This window comes from Phoxinus phoxinus (assembly GCF_949152265.1).
Source record: "Phoxinus phoxinus genome assembly, chromosome: 23".
In the NCBI taxonomy this organism is placed as follows: domain Eukaryota; kingdom Metazoa; phylum Chordata; class Actinopteri; order Cypriniformes; family Leuciscidae; genus Phoxinus; species Phoxinus phoxinus.
The window spans coordinates 21242545-21263374 of record NC_136898.1 but is presented as its reverse complement, the minus strand read 5'-3'; the positions used below and the strand labels follow the sequence as shown (position 1 = coordinate 21263374).

Sequence of the window (20830 nt, the reverse complement as noted above, 5' to 3'; positions counted from 1 at the left end):
GACTGATTTTCTTCATAATTATCAGCAAATAGGAACTTAAATTTTGGTAATTTGGTATTTATGGCCCTGTTTACACCTGGTATTAAGATGCGTTTTGGTCTATCGTATCACAAGTAGACGAGGGAGACACATTCCCGTTTACACCTGGTGTTTTATTGTCTCTTTTGTCCACTTTTGACCAATTCTGTCCTGGTTTCTTCTTGGAGAGAGTCTATGGGCAGGTAAATGTGTGGTCTTTTTCAGATCTTTCAATCTAATGGACGAAATAAGCTCATGCAATTTACATATAAACGCAAAACTTAGGTCCCGTCTGGCTAATACGCTTCCCATAATGTTTACGCATTAGGTCGGTAGGCGGAGAGAAGACGCTCTTTTGTGCCTGTTCGACCACATGAGGGTTTACACCACAAAAGCAATCCGGTCGAATGCGTTTTCGACTACCTCTGGAAGTGGACAAGCTCAAAACGTTTTAGACCCGTTTACACCTGTATTTTGTCATCCAATTGTGATCAGATTGACGAAAAACAATTATTAATACTAGGTGTAAACCGGGCCTTTGATACATTTATGGTACTTTTATTTTGTTTTGCTTTGCTACATTTTTATAATGAACAGCATTGGATTGGAAATGCATGCTGGTGTTTTCAGAGTCATCATTTCTTTATGAAAAAAATGAATCCTACAGAATGATAATCTGACATATGACTATGGTTCACCAATTTGTGCCGCCAACATACAAGTTGTGCAGGGAGCAGAAAGGCTGCCTCTTATTTCAACATCTGAATGTCGTAACCACATGTAAATGTGAGCCCTCGCCTCAAATATGACCAGACTGTTCAGGCTCCTCCGAAATAAATGGCTTTCTTACAACAATAAATAGTTTTCCTCTCTCCTTTTTTCAGTTATGGCCATTGAAAACATTCGAAGCACTTGTTATATTTCACCAAAAAATGCAAACATCGCAGGCTAGTCCGCTGAGGGCTTTCACAGAGCTCCGCGAACTCAACCTCATTCGTTGCTCAATTCATTTGAACACATTTTAGTTTATATGGAAATACCCCAGGGCAACACTTATGTCATTTGTGAAATTTTGGGTTATTAATATAACTCCCGGCTGTTCCGCTGGCAAGCCACACAGAGAGCATTTGAACACCAAGCGAACTGCCATAAAATTCAGCAATATTCTTTTAGAAATGATTTGTGATTCAGACACTTGGACTTGATTCCTGCTTTTTTTTTTTTTTTTTACAAACTCCCATTAAATTTCAATGCCGTCTTATTGTTTTGATCGTTATGTGCAATGATAACGGTCTTACATCATGAACTGATGTCATGAGATTTTACATTTACCCCCTGGTTTGGTTTCAAATCGGTACTAGCGAAATCTCTTATCTTGAAAGGGTTCATCGAGCTCCCACCGGAGTAGTTTGTTATTTCGCTTACCCAGTCAAGAATGCCGTACTGGCAGCTAGTAGATCCACCTCACAAGGTGGCCTTGCGCGCTAGCCAAGCTTGGCATAAACCGGCTTAACTGGAGGCTAATGTCTTTCCTTATGGGCCCCAAAGAGTCCAATGGCCTCTAGCGCTAAGCATAGCGCACTACTCTGCCATTACTGTGGTAATGCTCACTTTTCACGACCAAGAGCCAAAGAAAAGATTGGCTTCTCTGTAAAAATCATTCACTAAGACACTCGCTTCAACCGAGGCATTTACACACCTAGATCTAATACGGAGGGAAAATTGATATCACCTCCGTGCCTCTATCCACACAGAGTGCTCTGTCAGCAAGCGGACCCCTAGAGAAGAGACACAGAGCTAGTTTAACCTCAGGGACAGATGCCGACCACACAGCGCTTTGCGCGCGAGCCGCTGAAGTGCCGAAAACGAGCGTGCAGCTGAAAGCGTGAGGCGGATGAGTGAAGTGATGTTTTGTTGTCTTTTTGCAGGTTCGCAGAAGCAGGAGGTGGTGTGTAAACGACTGGATGACAACTCCGTGGTCCAGAACAGCTACTGTGACTCGGACAGCAAACCGCCGGGGAACCAACGGCCCTGTAACACCGAGCCTTGCCCCCCCGAGTGAGTATCGCAACTTTGAGGCGTATTGATTGGGGAAACAAAACAAAAGAGATATATAATTATTAGGGCTGTCGATTTAACGCGTTAATTTTAATGCACCCGCCCCAGACCTACTTCATACAGTTGATTGGTGAGGAACATGAAGAAGGGCATTAGCTCATGAATTTTAGGGGCATATAATTGCCTCATAGGCTCCAGCCTATATAATTATATGCCCCTAAAATGAAAAAATGCCCTGTATGATTTCTCATATTTATATGATATGATATAGTTAAGCTATATCACAGGTATAAGTGCAATATCACACAAGTGATGTTTTTGTCCCGAATAGCACGAGTGCAAATGTGATACTCATTTTATACAACAGTTCAACTAATTTTAGACACAATATTGTCTGCTTTTGCTCAATTTTGCCAATGAAAATATTACCTATAAAGCCAGAGCAGAACTGTTGTGCACCTCCGAGCAACTCACAGCGGTGTTCCTGAATGAATCCGCGTTTTGAGCGAATCAATCGGGTGAACCAATGATTCAATGACTTATTCATAAAGAGAGCCATTTACTTCCTGAATGAATCCGCCGTTTGAACGAATCGAATGAATTAATTATCATTAGACATTTACTGCCACCTACTGGCAGTTTTACTTTCTTATTTAGAGTATCATTTCATTAATTATTTATATATATATATTTCCATATTAATAAACAAAACAAAAAAACATTAAAGTTTCACCCATAATTTTTAATTCTGTTATCATTTACTAATTTTCTTTTTCTTCTAAACCTACTTTTTATAATGTCTATTTGATGCTTTTCTCATTTAACACAATAATGACTTTATATTATCTTTTTGGGGTAATTTCTCAGCCCAAGCAGATGTGCGATTAATTTGTCATTAATTAATCGCCACATCATGCAATTAATTAGATAAACAATTTTAATGGCTTGACAGCCTAATTATTATAATTGCATAATTAAAGAATAGCCGATTTATAACCATTACATCATGTACAACTGGAAAACAATTACTTTTGTTTAGTTTTTTTGCAGTTGGACCTTTTTTATGACAATTTGCACAATTTCCTTAAATAAATTAATTAAAAAATATTCTCAATATTGTAATGAAGTATGAAAAATCATTCAGCCCATTTTTATTTTTTATTTTATTTTTTATTATTATAACAATATCAACTAAATTCAGTACAGTGAATATTGCAATACTTTACAATCCAGATAATATATCATTAATTATTGCATCATGGGAATGACAATGAGAGCAAACTTTTTGCATTACATCATGTCCTAACTTGGTACGGTGTGACAAGGTTCCTGTGATAAGCAATTATGTACACATTGAAAGCTAAAACGCTGCACAATGTGACACAATTTCTGCCGAAAGTCAGAGCCAGTTTGCAGATTTGACTTGACAGATTTCACAGAAAATCATGTAGTCTATGATGGTCACAGTCTTCGACTTCAAAGTTTGATTCCATTCATATGGAGGATATCAAACATGTTTCATATTTTGAGCTGATTTTAGAACACTTAAGGTCTTCATTTGTTTCTGTGTGAGTTTGTTGTGTTCGTAATGTAGTGTGTGATCCTCAGTCGTTTAGTGTATATGATGCCCAGATTTACTTTATAACTATTTACAAAGTCGGCAAGTGTGTGATGCCTTGTGTTTTAAAATGGGTTCAGATTTTAAAAGTCGTGTAGTATATTCCAGCCTTAACCCGAACCCAAACACCTAACCCTAACTTAAAGTCTACTAATACTCCAATGAGAGTTAGTTGACATGTAGTTGCAAAGTTACTTATTTCCCCGATTTCACAGACAAGGCTTAAGCTAGTCCCAGACTAAAATGCACGTTTTAATTGAAAGCAACTAGCACTGGCATATCTTAAAATTGATCAGTACCATTGTTTTGTCTCAACATGCAACCAGTAATGCAAGGCACATTTATAAAAGCTACTTAAATGTCCTAATCGAACTAAGGCCTAATCCTGGCTTAATCTAAACCCTGTCTGTGAAACCGGGCCATAGTACTATGTCTAAAGTGGACAATGGAAAGAAAGTGTAACTAAAAATCTTATTTGTTATAAAAACAGGCTTCATTTATTTACATCATGCAAAAATCTATTTTTTTTAATAATTTTCCTATATATAAATATATATAATTTTCCAAAAATGTCTCTTAAACTTAAGGTTTTGCTCTCTTTGTCAGCCTAGGATGAAAAAAATATTTGAAAAAAATACAGAAATTGTAATTGAGTCTTATCAAAAATAGTACATAGCTGCTTAGCAATAACAGTGCGAAGGCCCACAACCCGTAATGTTTCATTTGTCTTCATAGCACACCGACCGTAAAGAGCTTCTTTGAAGACAGCTTAAAAACGAAGCAACATGATTTATTTCTTCATATGTTGCCTATTTTCATTTGGATTTTGGTGCCAAAATCCTAAAGGCATCCAAAAAAGTATGAGTGATCACCTGCGTTTAATTGTATTGGCTAGCAGAATTTATGAACCCTCAAGGGACAATATCCATAAACGTGTGTGGAGTAAGCGTGTGTGCGGCGGCCAGACGCACTTAACGCTCATTTTCAATGGGCCGAGCAGCTGAGCAGAGTTCACTTGTGTCTGCAAATTTTAAATTGGAAGGAGGAATTAAATGGTTTTGGCCTCTGCACTCCTGCATCTTGCCAGTGGAGGGTTTAGTGAACCTGAACCCCAAGATGGGCATCGCTAATAACATCATCTCAAATCTATTTCCATCTCCACCTGATGTCAGAGGAATGCGGTCTCCGGCCCAGAAAGGGTCGTAATGGTCATTTGAGAACACCCTGTTGTTTTTGGGGAGGTCATTTCTCTCTAATGATCTTGCAGATTATGACAGATTTTATTTCATTATTAATTTATTGTTCAGCTTTAATTTTATTTTACTTAGCGTTTCATAAGACACATCGTCCGTGGCTTTATCAGAGCATCGCCAAGAGAATGCAAACAAACCACAGGGAACTAATTCAGCCGTAACAAATGATAAAAAGACACGGTTATATAAAATGTCTGTATTCCACAGCCCAGCTAAAGTGTAGGAGTAGTTTTGCCAAAAACGAAGACAAATTGAATGCAAATTTGGAATTGTTGTTGCCGTTGTGTGGAGTTCACAGGCGCTGAACCGTAACAAAGTGCATTTGCAGAGTCCAAAAACCAATTGAGAGTACAAATATGGTTTTGAGTAGTACATAAAATGGCGTTTCAGGCCATTTATGCCAAATGTTTCTCTTCTTGCTAATTTTAGGCCACTATGTGGCAAGGCATTATTTTTGCATTAAGCCCCTGAAACTAATATATCAAAATCAAGATCTTGATGGATTTTGCAATGTTGCGTTTCACTGAGAGATGTGAGGGACAGTCACTGCAAAGACATATCTATTTATTTTATTGTGAAAAGAAGTTTGGGGTTGGTAAGAATACAGTAAAAACAGTAAAGTTGTGAAGTATTATTATTACTGTAATAACTATAAATTATGCATAATTGCATGCAACTAACCCTAAACCACACCCCAATCCTAACCCTATAGCAAGTACATGTAGTTAATTATTATTACACAGTACTTAAAGGCATAATTACACTGTAACAAAGACATGGTTTTCTATTTGAATATGAATGATAGTGAATTTTCAGCATCATTACTGATGCTGATTTGATGATTTCATTTTAAAAAATGGTGGAAACCGTGATTTTTCAGGATTATTTGATGAATAAAAACAGCATTTATTGGAAATAGAAATCCTTTGTAACTTAACAATTGTCTTACTTTATTGTTTTATTTATTACTTTCTTTTTTTTTTCAATCAAACATTTTGAGGGGAATATATGAATATATATGAGAATATATGCAATACATACTAAATATATATTTTGAGGAAATCATGCAAAATGCAGTTAGTAATAAATATTTATAGATGGAGAATTCCCATTTTGTGTGTTTTCAGGTGGTTTATTGGTGACTGGTCAGAATGTGGGAAAACCTGTGACGGAGGCATCCGAACACGAACCGTTTTGTGTATACGTAAAATCGGCCCCGCCGAGGAGGAGACCCTGCAGGACAGCCACTGTCTGACCCATCGACCAATAGAGCAAGAGTCCTGCAACAATCAGTCCTGCCCACCCCAGTGGGTGACGCTGGATTGGTCTGAGGTGACCTGATGTGTTCTTCATCTATAAAGTCTTCGGATAATCTTCTTGTGAAGTCGTTTTCATATTGTTGTGTTGTGTTTTTGTCTATAGTGTACCCCAAAGTGTGGCCCTGGCTTCAAGCATCGCATTGTTCTGTGTAAAAGTAGCGACCTGACCAAAACCTTCCCACCGGCCCTCTGTTCGGACCATAACAAACCCCCGGTCCGGATTCGCTGCAGCCTTGGCCGCTGTCCGCCGCCACGCTGGATCCCTGGAGAATGGGGACAGGTACGAGGATTTATTTCAGGATTCTTCGATGAATAGAAAGTTCAAAAGAACATTACTAATGTCTTAACGGTCACTTCTGATCAACTTAAGTTCATTTTATTTATATAGCACATTTTATAACAGCCACTGACTGACCAAAGTGCTTTACAGACCTGCAAGATTAAGAGACGATAATACCATAATACCAATTAGTGCAGGAAAGCTAAGAGCGGCCTTAAATAGGAGTAGCAAAAACATTGTCAGGCTTAAAATAAAAAATAAGGAAACAAAAATGGCAAAACAGTATCAGACTCATCAATAATAAAACAGAAATGGCAGTATCAGACTTAGGTAAAAAGGAAAAACAGCATCAATGGAGAAATAGTAAAACTAACCAACCTTAATTATAGGCCAATGAAAACAAGTGCGTTTTTAAAAGTGACTTAAAAGAGATCACGGAAGGGGCTGTCCTAACTTCTAGGGGCAAATTGTTCCACAGCCGAGGCCCAACCACAGCGAATGCTCGATCCCCTCTGCGCTTGAGTCTGGAATGTGGGACTAATAACAGGTTCTTATCGCTTGATCTCAGACTTCTTAATGGAGTATATGGTTGTAGCAGTTCAGATAGGTAGCTCGGTGCTTGCAGATTTTATAGACAAATAAAAGGATTTTAAAATCAATTCTGAAATTAATTGGCAACCAATGAAGAGACCTCAGAATTGGGGTGATATGGTCACTTTTTCGACTATTTGAGAGGAATTTGAGTTTTCGAAATACCGGAGTAAAGTGAATTGCGGTAGTCTAAGCGTGAGGTGATAAAGCATGAACAGCCATCTCAAGAGTTTTATGATTAAGGAAAGGTTTGACCTTCGAAGACGAAGTTGATAAAAACTAGAGCTTATTACAGCGGAGTTTTGTTTATCAAAGTTTAAAGACTCATCTAGTAGAGCGGCCAGGTTGCGTACACGTGAGGATCTAAAAGCCGATAGTCTGCCTAAGGTCGAAGCCTGAGGATTAACAGTGGACCCAAAAACGATGATCTCTGTCTTGTTTTCATTTAGAAATAAAAAAAATTGGTCCAGCCAAAATTTTACTTCATTTAGATAACTTAGTAATGATGAAAGGGCAGAAGGATCATCTCTCTTGATTGGTACATACATTTGTGTATCGTCTGCATAACAGTGAAAAGATACCCCGTGTCTTCTGAGAATGGTGCCCAGTGGTAACATATAGAGAGAGAAAAGAGAAGGCGCTAAGATAGATCCTTGAGGAAGACCACAGGTTAGATGCGCAACGGAAGAGGAACATTTTTTTTTACTTTACTCTGAAAGTTCGACCCGAGAGATAAGACTGGAACCACTGGAGGACGATACCTTTTAGCCCCACATAAGGTTTCATATTGGCTATAATTTCTTTGAGGAGATTCAGAGTGATCGGCTCAAAAGCATCCCAGCTAACAGAATTCAGCAACTGACTAGAGTGTTCAGTGTTCAGTATGAGAGGGGCTAGCTTTGCATCTCAGGTCAGATATTTTGTCAATAAAAAATCTCAAGAAGCTTTCACATAGCTCATCAGAGGCACCAGACATTGTATTTACCGGAGGATTTAAAACAGAGTTTATAACAGAGAATAAAACCTTTGGTCTAGAGTGGTTTGCCATAATCATGCCAGAGAAGTATGTGGCTTTAGCCGACTTTACAGCATTCGGGTAAGTCGACAAAACTGGCTTTAAACAGCTGAAGTGAAACTTAATGCATCCTTGTTAAATAAAAGATACAAATACAAAACTCCTCCCCTCCAATCATCTAGCCTCATTCTGGTGTGTAATGCCCACTTTTTTCGATCCAATCAAATACCATCCTACTTAAAATATTGTTTCACTCCAATATACATCTCATATTATGGAAGTAAAATCAATGCGGTTTCATGTTGACTGTAAACTACAAGCAAATGCAGCCTTGTTAAGTATTTCACGTGTCGTTAAGATTTAGAACAACTAAAGAAAGAGTATTGCTGTGCACTACATGCGTAAAGACTGTTTTAATACAGCATGAAAAAGACCATGTGTTTAGCTGACGTCAACAGAAGTTACGCTCGCATGATAAACTAGAGCCTCTGGAAAGCCAGTGACGTGTGTTTCCGTGAGTGACAGCGAGTATAACAGCCCAAGAGTGTGTAAGTGGAGGTAATATCATCCAGATTGTTTGAAGTTTATCTCTGCGGTTGACAAGGTTTTCTGTCAGTGCCAAGAATATGTTTTTAAAAAGACAAAACATATCACTCTCAGACGGCCCTGTGGTTTCTCTCTTGAAAATAAGGATACGAGCAGGATAACTGTGGTGGCTTGTAGTAAATCTTGTGAAAAAATGCTGTATAAACAAAATAATAATATCTTCCTCTTTACAGGTGTTATTCCATAAGGGGAGAACAAAAATGTAGGGCAGTTGAAAAGGAGAGATTGAAAAATAGAAGTTTGCATCACCCTGGTTCCCTCAACAAAAGCTAATAGGTTTTGGGATTATTGCAGAACATAAGCTCTGTGACCAACAAAACTTATAATTTATGTATTTTATATCGTAGAATAATTGATGTATTTTATATCGTAGAATAAAATGTGAAAATATCCTTAGCTTGTGTTTACCATAGACCTTATTTCAAGCATTTAACCAAAAAACCATTGACTTCAGGACTATGGAACCGGAAGTGTTAAAATACAAACTTGTTTCCGGGTTGCAAAAACGGGTAATCCCTACAGAGCACTGAATGAGGGCTTAGAGACATCAGTCAAAAAGGAAAGTCATTTTAAAGGTGGAGCAAGTTGATAGATGAAATGCACCAATTGTTTACAATGACAAGGAATGCATATTAAAAAAAAAACTTAAATATAATATAAGTAAGGAATAATTGACGACGGGCCGTTGAATTATTAGAAAATATTGCACATTTTAGTACATTATTTTCTAATAATTAAACGGACTGGAGTTAATTATTCTGCTTATACTACGGTAACCACATCTCAAGACATTGTTTTGCCTCTGGCCTCTGGCCCGCCTATATCAGATAACCCGATGTGATTGGTGCAGCTCTGATACAAGGACATATTTAAAGCTACACTGTGTGATTTTTACCCCCAGAAAACTATTATAATTTGCAGTAATTTAATTTGTCAGTTAACATATAGGTTATGACATCTATGTAAAATGAATAATAGTTTTATGTTTTCGTTATTTGTTTACCATTTCATTGCTAACATCAGCTATCAGGTTCCCAGACGAATGCAAGCTAATCTTAGTAAAGTAACTTTTATCAGTGCTATCGTTATTCTGTATATTGTACGACATCACTAGCGTAATGCCTAGTTCACACTACAGGATTTTAAGCCCGATTTAAGCCCGATTTGCAAATCGTTGAGCTCGCCGACAGGTCGGGTTGTTATCGCGTGCAAATCGCGGGGGATTAGCGGCCGATGAACGCTCGCCAATCTGTTAGTATGAAAGAGCCAACAACGCATCAAAGACGCTCGCAGACGCCTCGCGGACGCGTCGCCGAGCCCAGAAAAATATCTAGCATGCTAGATATCTGGAGCTGTCGCACGACTCAACCACATGTGATGCCATGAGCTACAGCCAATCAGAGCAAGGCATGGGTTGAGGTCACCAGGAAAATACCGTTTATACTGTCTATGGGAATTTTTATTTTATTTTCCAGAGCAAATCATCGCGCAAACAGTTTGCAGCACTAATTTCTGTCTGACGTCCATATTCAAACAAAGACTCGCGTGTTGTGTACTTGTGTTCTTCTTCGCTGGGTAGTGGCGCGCGTGCTGTATTGCGTCATTTCCGGTTCGTTTTATCGCGTGATTTCTTCGTGATAAAACGTGGTTTGTAGACAATATAGAATCGTTGGGTGACAGAGTTGTTGTCACCTCGTGTAGTGAGTTACCTCCTGTTGCGGATCAATCACGTTGTGTCGTGTGGTGTGAACAGCTCAACAACTTGAACACTCCTGATTTCACAGAGAGCAAGTCATGTAGTGTGAACTGCACAGTTCAACCCGACGTTTTAAAATCCTGTAGTGTGCACTTGCCTTAAGGCAACGTTTACATTGTAGGCTATATCATTTTCTCCGTGAGCAGAGATCAGCTGATGTGACGGAGGTGCGAGGGAGAGGGAGAGGGAGAGGGAAAGGAAAAAATAAAAACAGGGCCGGTGCCAGTGAATTGCGGAGACGCGAAAGGCGAAGCTTGAATTAACGGGTATGTCCCTCTTTGGCTAATGCACTTTCAAGATGGAGGGGCAACATGGCGACCGACATTCGAACCCCTCACCCGTATGTATTTTCAATGGCATATTATACACTCACGAGAATACTTTATTACTTGAAGTAAATATACATTAATGAGCACATATATTTTTTAAAAAGAACTAAGTGTTTTTAGCTAAGAATAAACTAAAAAAGTTACACAGTGTACTGTAGCTTTAATGAGCATCATTACTCGACACCAGAGTAACTCGCTGAGCAAATTCAACTTGTGCTCTCTCGAGAACTCTGGATTTCCAGGGTAGGCCGACACTATCTTGCTGAGAGAAAGAGAGAGAGAGATGAAGCGTGTGTGAATTACCTGTGCGTCTCTGAACTTAACTAATAGAGAATCTGTAAGTTTATCTGCTTCAAGAACAACGGCGTTATTACCTCACCAGTGACAAATTTCATGTAGCTTTTTATGTTACTAAACTATTTTACTGATAAAATTGTCAGAGCAGCGCTGACAACACGTTCCTGTGCAAGCGTGTGTCCGTACTGTGTGTGTCTGTGCGTTTTGACCGGGAGAAAGAGAGTATGTGCTTTCCATACATAATAAAACGTAATTTTTTCGGCAAAAAAAACCCATGGAAATAATTTGTCGTTTTTATCCTATTGTTTACTATATTTATTTGCTTGGTCATTGTCGTTGTGGGTTTTGGTTCTTCTGCTGCTGTGATCTGTAAAGACCTTTGAAATAACAGAAATCATTTGGCGAAGTGATATGGATGTAATGCGGTCAAGACCTGCCTGGAACTACTTTAGCCGTTCGTTTCCCTGAAAATAATTGCACACCTTAGATAGAATGTCCCTCAGCCAATCAGATTCAAACATCCAACAGCCCTATAATATAATATAATATAATATAATATAATATAATATAATATAATAAATAGAGAAAAAATGTCTCGCATCACCTACAGTATAAGCAACAATTAAGGTTACAAGAACAACAATAATTTAATGATCTGAAAAATATAACAAAAGTCTAGCTTTAACCATCTTCCCGAATGAAGTGACTACTACTGTAGTACGAGTTTCCCGCCATCCCATAATTCCTGCAATGAGCTGAGACTCTCATAATGGAGTGGCTGTTGAACGGAGCCATGGGCCAAAAGGTCACTGGTTCAAATCCCACTTAAGGCCTTCACTGACATATCCCGTCTGTCAGGGACTCGTGCTCTAATAAAGTCTGTTTAATACAGAGGGGATGAAATGGGAAGGCTGCTGGAAACTCATCTGAGATGTCTGCACTCGAGTCCCGCGAGGTGTCCTTCACTGTGGGTCTTACACGTGTTTATGACTAAATCCACATCAGATCCTTGTCTTGGCATGCGCCGTCAGCGTTTCTGTGGCATTCGCGCTAGGCGCTGCAGCACGGTGACTAATGAGCTAAATTTGTGTATTGTATTGGATTGCTAGGCAACTCTTTAGTTTTTCCATTGAATCACTGTGCTACATCATGGTAGGAGACTACTGGAATACATCTCAGTTTCACTTCAGACAGTCGCAATTTACTCCCTCCAGCAACGTGGAGAGCTCTAATGTAGAACAGCTGACAGTAGTCAGAGATTCAATTAAACTATTACAATGACATTCCGCAAGTAGCTCTCGGTCCTTCGCTGTGGAGCACTGAGTTTGGGCCCGAATTCACAAGCGTGCCACGGACCGCCTGACATACACCACACACAAAAAATGCCTTTAAATCACTCACACCAGTCTAATTGGTTGGCTTCTTCACAATGGACTCTATATGCACACTAAAAACTCAGCACTACAGAAGCTTCTGGTATAGTATTCTCCCATAGCACAAACTGTCGATTACACCTAACTATGCTAAAATATAGAATATTATATATATTAGTAACTATGGTTATCATAATATTTTAGTATATTACAATGTAACATGTTAGTAATGATTTCCAGAAGCTTTAAATATCTTTAGCGTTAAGGTGGATCATATCAATATTGCTTTGTCCTGTTGTGGGACACTTCCTCAAGAGTACTTTTTTTTTTTTTTTCATTTGTGTATTTTTCTCACAATTTCTATACACTTCACTGCACCAGAAGTTGTGTTGGCCATTGAGGCTAAATGCGGAAGTGATCGTGCATATAGTTCATTTACAGAAGTCAGTGGGTTTTTATGATTTCAAGGAAATAGTAGATACATTTGAGTTGAGTTTGAAAGAAAAGTAAAAGAAAGTAAAAGAGCGCCCTTGAGCACTTTCAGATTTCCGATTTGCTACCTCGAAACGCTACGTAAATTAAAAAACCAACCAACGTTGGTTGTGTTAAACATCATTCGGATATCCCCTTTCCTGTTTAACTCAATGGTTCTTGGCGGGAAAGTGGACAAGACTTAATGTCTGTTGACAAATGGGTTGAAAATACTGTTCTATTTACAATTTTGGGCCAGTTCCTGAAGTCTAACTTAACTGACTCGTTGTGGCAAAATGATATTAATCTTAATTTTGCTTCTTATTTATACATCACACCTTATATTTCATCTCAAATATACTCTTCACTGTTGCTGCTGTCTTTTAGGTAACCAAGTACACTAACTTTTTGTTTTTTACAGTTGTGGTGAAGTGTGCATTACAATTTAATAAAATATAATACAATTAATACACTGTACCATTTAAAAAAATATATATATATATTAGACAAAATAGAGAATTTTTATATAATCCATTTATCTGTTATCATAACATGAAAATAAATGATCAGTTTATGGTTCTGAGATATGGATTACCGGCTGAATTTACGTCTCATTGCGTGTGTTTTTCTACAGTGCTCTGCTCAGTGTGGACTAGGGCAGCAGATGCGGACGGTTCAGTGTCTGTCGTATACTGGACAGCCCTCCACCGAATGTCCAGACTCACTACGGCCCAACACCATGCAGCAGTGTGAAAGCAAGTGTGACGCTACACCCATCTCCAGTGGCGACGGTAAGTCAGTCACCCGTCTGCTAATCCCATGAAAGAGCGGCGATGACTACTTTCGTATCAGCTGCATCTGGCTTTGATCATAGTGTTGACATTTACAAAGTTTTCTGTTTTCAATTTTGAATTAACAAAGGATTATATTGTTCTATTCTTGCCCGTTATTAACTACCTCTGTTTGGAATCGAGGCAGGACACTATTTAGACGATCCTGGATTCAATAAAAACTCCATGACCCTTGCGTGATGGATCCCTGTTCAGATTCCTTCACTGGGGAAGCAGCGTTAGATTATCTCTCCTAATGGACTCTAATGGGATTAGTTGTATCCTAATCAACAGCAGTGACGGAATGTCTACTTTCATTGTCATCAGCCATGGCAGTTTAAAGACTCTAATAAGAGTCACAATAATTGCGATAGGGCCAGTTAGTGCGCTGCCACACTAATGCAGATGGCCGTCTGCCGGCGCTGTGAATCAGGTCGCTCTCTTTTACGCTGTAATTACTTTAAGAGGCTTGTGTCCAGGCCTTGAGTCATGGCCTCTTTTAAGGGAGACTTTTAGTCTTGATGCAAAGGAAGTCTATTAGTTTTCCAGTGCTACAGGGCAAGATCCTGTCCCCCTCCAGAGATGGTCTTATTATTGGGAGATGCCAACCTCCACTGCTCTTGACCAATTACATTACAACCTTGACATCATTGAATTTCCGTCAGAGTTGTGCGACATTCAATCACTGGTAGGTCAAAATAGGTCAATTCACACAAATAATGTTCTCAAGCATGTTTAATTTATGTTACAGACACAACCTTAGGTACTATGATAAATGCACACACTTTTGGCACTTTTCCACTGCATGGTACGGCTCAGTAAGGTTCGGCTCGCTTCGCTTTTCCACTGCGTGGTACGACTCGGCTCCGCACGGCTCGGTTCGCTTTAGCTCGGTTTGCTTTTCCACTGCAGTTAGTACCGCTTCAAAGTGGGTGGGATTATAGACTGATCGTTACAGTTTATCCGCTCCTCGGCAACCAACGAGAGGAACGTCTGCACTTCGTCCACTGACCGATTCAGCCATTTCTTTTTTGGAAGTTTTTTATTTAAATTTTTTTCTTCAAGCAAGTAGTTTAAAAACAGGTGCTATAGCGGTGGCTGTTACTGGCGATTTAAAACTAGCGGGTTTGATGTCTCGTGTCGGAAATACAATGACGCTGGTAGTGACGATTCTGTCTGACAAATCAGTGATCTGCAGTGCATTTTAATATCGGTACGGTACGCTTGGAACCTCAACAGAGAGGGTACCATTTAAAGCGAGCTGTACCGTACCATGCAGTGGAAAAGCACCAAAGCGTGCCGTACCGAACCGTGCCGTACCGTACCATGCAGTGGAAAAGCGCCATTATATGTTGAATAACATATCAGTTATTCAATGTGCATAACTAGGTCCTTTTATAAGTTATGTGCTATAAAAACTTGCACTGGTTAATATTCAGGGTAAGTAGAATGTATATAATCAAAACTCTAAACTAATTGAGCATTTGTCAGTTTTTTTTCTGTCAGTCTGCAAGCTAACCAATTAGCCTACTAGCTGTGCATAGTCCGAGGCAATCGTGCCCTAAATGATTAGCCTGCTAGCTTATAAACTGCTATTAGGCCCTGTTTATCAGGCTATCAGAGCAGAAACTAAAGCTGCTGCTCTCTGTGTTTTCCGGCGTCTCCGGGCGCATGTAAATTGCACAAGTTTATTTTGTCCATTTGAGCGAAAAATCTGAAAAAGCCCATACATAGACCTTCCCCTTGAAGAAATCTGGACGGAAGTGGAAGTGGGTAAAAGAGACGGATTAAAACACCAGGTGTAAACAGGAATGTGTCTCCCTCGTCTACTTGTGATCCGATCAACCAAAACACATCTTAATACCAGGTGTAAATAGGGCCAGAGTCTGCTAGCTTAGTAAGCTGTTAACAGATTAGCCTGCAACCTTAGCATGCCAGAGGGATACTAGAGGGATAGAATCTTGCACAACAAAAATTACTTGCTGGAAATGTATCGTGCTGCATCCGATTAGGACACAATGTGACAAGAGGTTGGAATAGACAGGAAATGAACATTAGCACAGGCCAAGTTGTAAAACATCCCTCTGACACTGTACCATCGTCCGGTGACGGGACGGTGAGATTTATATAGACCTCTAAATATCATCCATGTTATAAAGACGACAAATTCTGAGTCTTTACATTTGCGCTCCCTTTCACAAGTGTATTAAAACCCTGGACCGATTACCACCTGGATTCACACAGACATCTAAAATATGACTCGCATTCTTATGGTGCGTTCACACCGGACGCGAATAGCGCGTCAGGCTCGAGTGATTTCAATGTTAAGTCAATGCAAAAAATTCCTGCGCCGCAAATGAGGCGAATACGCGCGTCTGCCGTGATTTTATGTAGTGCTTTTTGTGCATTCATGCGTTGGACACGAATTCACATCTTCCGCCCGAGTTGAAAAATCTGAACTTCTGCGTCAATTCGCACCACGTTAACCAATCGGAGCCTGCTTGCTGCTGTCACGTGGTAAAGTGACGTGATAAACGGGGGAAGGCCCGATTTTTTCAGATTATAATGTCATTTTAAAAGTTTGGCCTCAATTATTATATGTTTGGCCTCAATAAATGATTTTGTAATGACTAAATGACCGCGTGAAAGAAGGAATGACATTGTTCAGATGTTAACTATGACTGTGACACTGAACACTTGCAGTCATAGGCTACATTTCTGAATGAGATGAAGAAAAACTCACATAACGTTAATTAAAGAAGTCGTTTGACCTACGTTATAACGAGTCATTAATGTATTTTATATGTTTCATATAATAGAACCGAAGCTATAGATTGTGAATTAAACATTTCTCGTTTACGTCAGAAGGACTAGCTGAGGTAAGGCTGTTCCAGGCGGGTTACATCAGCGCTGAGCGCCCGGTGATCGCCTGGATCTCACAACTCCGAAACGTCAGATCAATTTTTTTAAATAGGCGCTATCTTTATAAATAAACCACAGATTTGAGCTTTAAACAACTACATTCTCGACTGAACAACTCTTAAAACTACATTTCGTGACACAATAACAGTATTATATTTAAATTTCCCGCCTAGCACTTGCCTCTCCCAGAAGAAGCGGATTTCGCCTCGGACGAGTGTCAATTTCGCTCCAAACGCTTGCTTTGGACGCGCGAATGCATTCAAAATGTTCAAGTGTTAAACTATACGCGGCAGGCGCGAATTTGACCCGCCATTCGCGTCCGGTGTGAACGCACAGTTAGAACCCAAAAGGTTGCCCTCAGAGGAAATGCAAACATGCTTTTCATTAAATGATAGGCAAGTCCATATTCCTTGGCGTTTTGAAAGCAATAGGTAATCCAAAATTAATAGTCTGTCATTATTAACTTGCCTGCATGTCATTCTAAACCCATTTGTCTTTTTTCTAACGTGGAACTCAAATGGTGAATGCTTGAAGAATATCTTGGCTACTTTGAAAAGATTTTTTGAGTGAACACACATCCATTATATCATGGCTTTGTAAGTCTTGGAATACAGCAATGTCCTCGTATGGAGTACTTTTAAGATACCTTTATTCTGATTTTGAAGCTTGACAGTCCCTACTCAATTTCATCTTTTGCGTTCCACTAGGTTTGGAACAAGTAAATAATGACAGACTTTTAATTTTGGGGTGAATCATCCCTTTAACACAAGCCTAAAAGTTTCCCCTTTGTGGTTCCCCAGCATCGACCACTTTACTCACTCCTTCTCGTATCCTTTCTCATTCCACCTTTTTCTCTTCCCCTAGAGTGCAAAGACGTAAATAAGGTGGCATATTGCCCATTGGTGCTGAAGTTCAAGTTCTGCAGTCGTGCGTACTTCAGGCAGATGTGCTGCAAGACGTGCCAAGGACACTGACCCTGCGGAGAGAAGCAGAGACAGATGCTGCAACAAGGAAAGAGAGAGAAAACTGGCAGAGAGAAACGCAGACCAGTGTTGGAGGAGTCAACACTGGGCATGGAGAAGGAAGCCTCTCTCTCTTGCTCATCAACACACACATAACTGCTTTTAACCCTGTGGAACCCAAACCACTGCTCAGCCCTGCGCTGACACCTGTTTTATTTTCACTTCTGTGAAGTGGGAATGTATAAAATGATCATTATTGTTGTTATTTTTATAATAATAATAATAATAATTGCTAATGGTTATTATTATTATCAATGTCTTTCTGTTGTTATAATCCAAAGTGCTGGACACAACGCTCACCGAAGTAGCACGGCAGAGGTTTACTTCAAGGCGCCCATCTACAGGAGTTTGGGATGTTGGTATATCCCCTTGTCTCATATACACTCCTCCCACGGTTCTGTTGGCAACTCTGAATTCAGAGGCAATGATGGCGATTGTTCACGCTGGCAGCATCAGAGCAATTGGAAGTCCTTTGTTTTCAATAGGATTTGGCGATTTGAAGCAACGAGCATCAGAGACTGACCACAACCAACAATGGGAGTGCGAACACTGCCATTCACGTGATCTACCACATGATAGGAACGTTTCCAAACAATGGACAGGACAGTGACTTGGTGACATAAACGCCTCTTTAGGGTATAAAAATGTTCACATTTTCCACTCAAATGATACTTTCCACCCCTAAAAACAAATAGGTATAGATCAGGGGTAGCCAACCCTGCTCTTGGAGTGCTACCTTTCAGCAGACTTAGTTTCAACACACCTGCCTGTAATTTTATCTAAACTCTGCAGGATGGTAGCCCTCAACAAGCAGGGTTGGCTACCCCTGGTAGAGATTGAATTGACCTTTGATTTCAAAAATATAGACTAGGAGTGTCCAATCCTGCTCCCTCCAGGAGGGCCACTGTCCTACAGAGTTTAACTTCAACCTGCCCAATAAACTTGTCTGGAAGTTTCTAGTAATCCTGAATTCTTTAAATACTTGGTTCAGGAGTGTGTAATTGTGGTAGGAGCTAAACTCTGCAGGACAGTGGCCCTCTATGAATAGGATTGGACACCCCTGGTATAGATGGTTAGAGTCTGTGTTGGTCAGCTCAACTGTTTATTTTTGTGGTTAAATGGAGTTACCCAATACTAGATATGCATGTGGTTTTTATTAAAATCAATAACTTGATACTTCTATGTACATTCACTCACTTGGCAGACACTTTTATCCAGAATGACTTGCATTGAATTCAAGGACTACAACCCTTGACCTCGGAGTTGTTAGCCGCAGGCTCTGCCAGTTGAGGAGCTTCTAAACTTGACAGCCCTAGTTGTTACACTTTTGACAATAACTTTCTAAAATAACATTGAGACCCAAGGGCCAAAGACAAACAGGGTAGTGTGCTTGGGTGCTGACTTTGTGCAGGATAAATCTCAATTATAGAGCTTCAGAGTCCAGATGTTCAGTTGTGCTAGTCACCTGTTTTACTGAGCTGAACCACATGACCACAGGCCAAAGAATCCCACCATTGTCTGACACTCGAACAAGGCCTGAAAATCAGATTAGTTCCAAAGGGACGTTTCTACTATTGTGTCTCTAGAATTATTGTGGACACCAGAGAGACATTAATTGCGATTCTGACGTGATTCTGCTTTATGGATCCGTATTTTGCTTTAAATTCTGGGGTTCTGACATCTATGCGTCTGTTCCGGGGCCCGCCGTGTTCCAGACGCAATAATTCTCACATAAAATGCGTGCTGCAGCCACAATCCGCCACATTATCAGCAGTGTGCACAGACAATTCATCAGCACGGGGATGACTTGCTTGGATATCTCCTGGTCTGTGACGCTGATGCATTAGTAGAGTTAAGTGAAGGGCCAGTGCCTGGGTAACCTGCCAGATCCGGTTTGCCATCGACTACCTCCAAAACACCTCCTCTTCCTCCTTCCCTGATATCGCAGTGCTTCCAGCCCACACTCTTAAACCCTCCACGCTCAATGGTGCTTTTCTTCCCTCAGTGGAGGACTGTTTGTTCCACTGCCCTTCTTCCGTTCATCTTTTGAGTGGGCGGCTCTTCTGGCCCCGTGGTGCTATAAGACCATGATGCATTCTGGGTATGCGGTCTAAGCAAATTACAGAAATCCAAGAATACTTTAGCTCTGTTCCAAATTCGGGTGAGCTTCCTACATAGATCAGCTTTTTAAGGCATCATAGGTGCGTTCCTGATGTGAAGACTGTTCCAAAAAGTAAGCAATTCCTTTTTATGACACTTTTAGGTGGAATAGCATACAAATGAACCCAGTACTCATGTGCTGTGCATTTTTATGCTTGTTGGACTATTACACATTATTAATTAGCAACATGCTAACATTAAACTCTACTGGAATCAGTTGTGAATCAAGTTTCCTGTGCACTTTACGAATGCTATTTATGTGGCACAGTAGCGAACCGTGACTCTTGAACCTTGGCCCTCTCACTTGTAAACTTGGCCTAAAATCATCCTAGCTGACTGTGTCCGCTTCTATAATACTGCATGTCAACTTTGAAAAGAAATTTCACAAGCAAACATCAGAGTATAGCGAATAGCGCCAGCTAATTTATTAGCATTTTTTTTTCTCGATCGTGTTCCTCACAGCAGGCGGAACGCGTCATGCACTCAGTGATAACAAGCCCCACCCATTAAAAGGGACTATATGATTGGTCGATTTTCCTGTCAATTGAAATTCGTCTCTCATTGACTAGCTAAGACATAGACAGAAACTCGCTGAGTTTTGGAACAGAGCTTTAGCATAATTTTTCCTTCCTCTCTGTTCTTTTACCTCACACTGGTTTAAGATCGTAAGTTAACATTCCACCAACTACATGTTGCAGTTTTCCACCATCCATGACTGAGTGACTTTACCCTGCTCTCTTAGCCAAGGGAACATCAAATCATAGAGCATCTGGGGACCTCAATCGTAGATCTCACCTTTGTTATGGGACACAATTGATTATTGAAGTTTTGAGGAATTATGGGACAGTTTTATGTTTTTAATCATACAACCATTTTACTTTTGCTGCTGCTACTCTTTTGTAGCCACAAACA

The 20830-nt window shown here is 39.9% G+C and overlaps 1 protein-coding gene across 1 annotated transcript in view; it reads left to right on the top strand.

Moving 5' to 3' along the window:
* Positions 1-20410, top strand: part of adamts6 (ADAM metallopeptidase with thrombospondin type 1 motif, 6) — an 87169-nt gene extending 66759 nt beyond the window's left edge. Inside the window, exons 21-25 of the mRNA XM_079599017.1 lie at positions 1947-2076; positions 6075-6279; positions 6370-6546; positions 13619-13775; positions 17601-20410. Coding sequence (XP_079455143.1) covers positions 1947-2076; positions 6075-6279; positions 6370-6546; positions 13619-13775; positions 17601-17710 — 779 coding nt within the window. The 3' untranslated portion in view covers positions 17711-20410. The remainder of the gene's footprint in view (positions 1-1946; positions 2077-6074; positions 6280-6369; positions 6547-13618; positions 13776-17600) is intronic.
* The last annotated feature ends 420 nt before the right edge of the window (positions 20411-20830 follow it).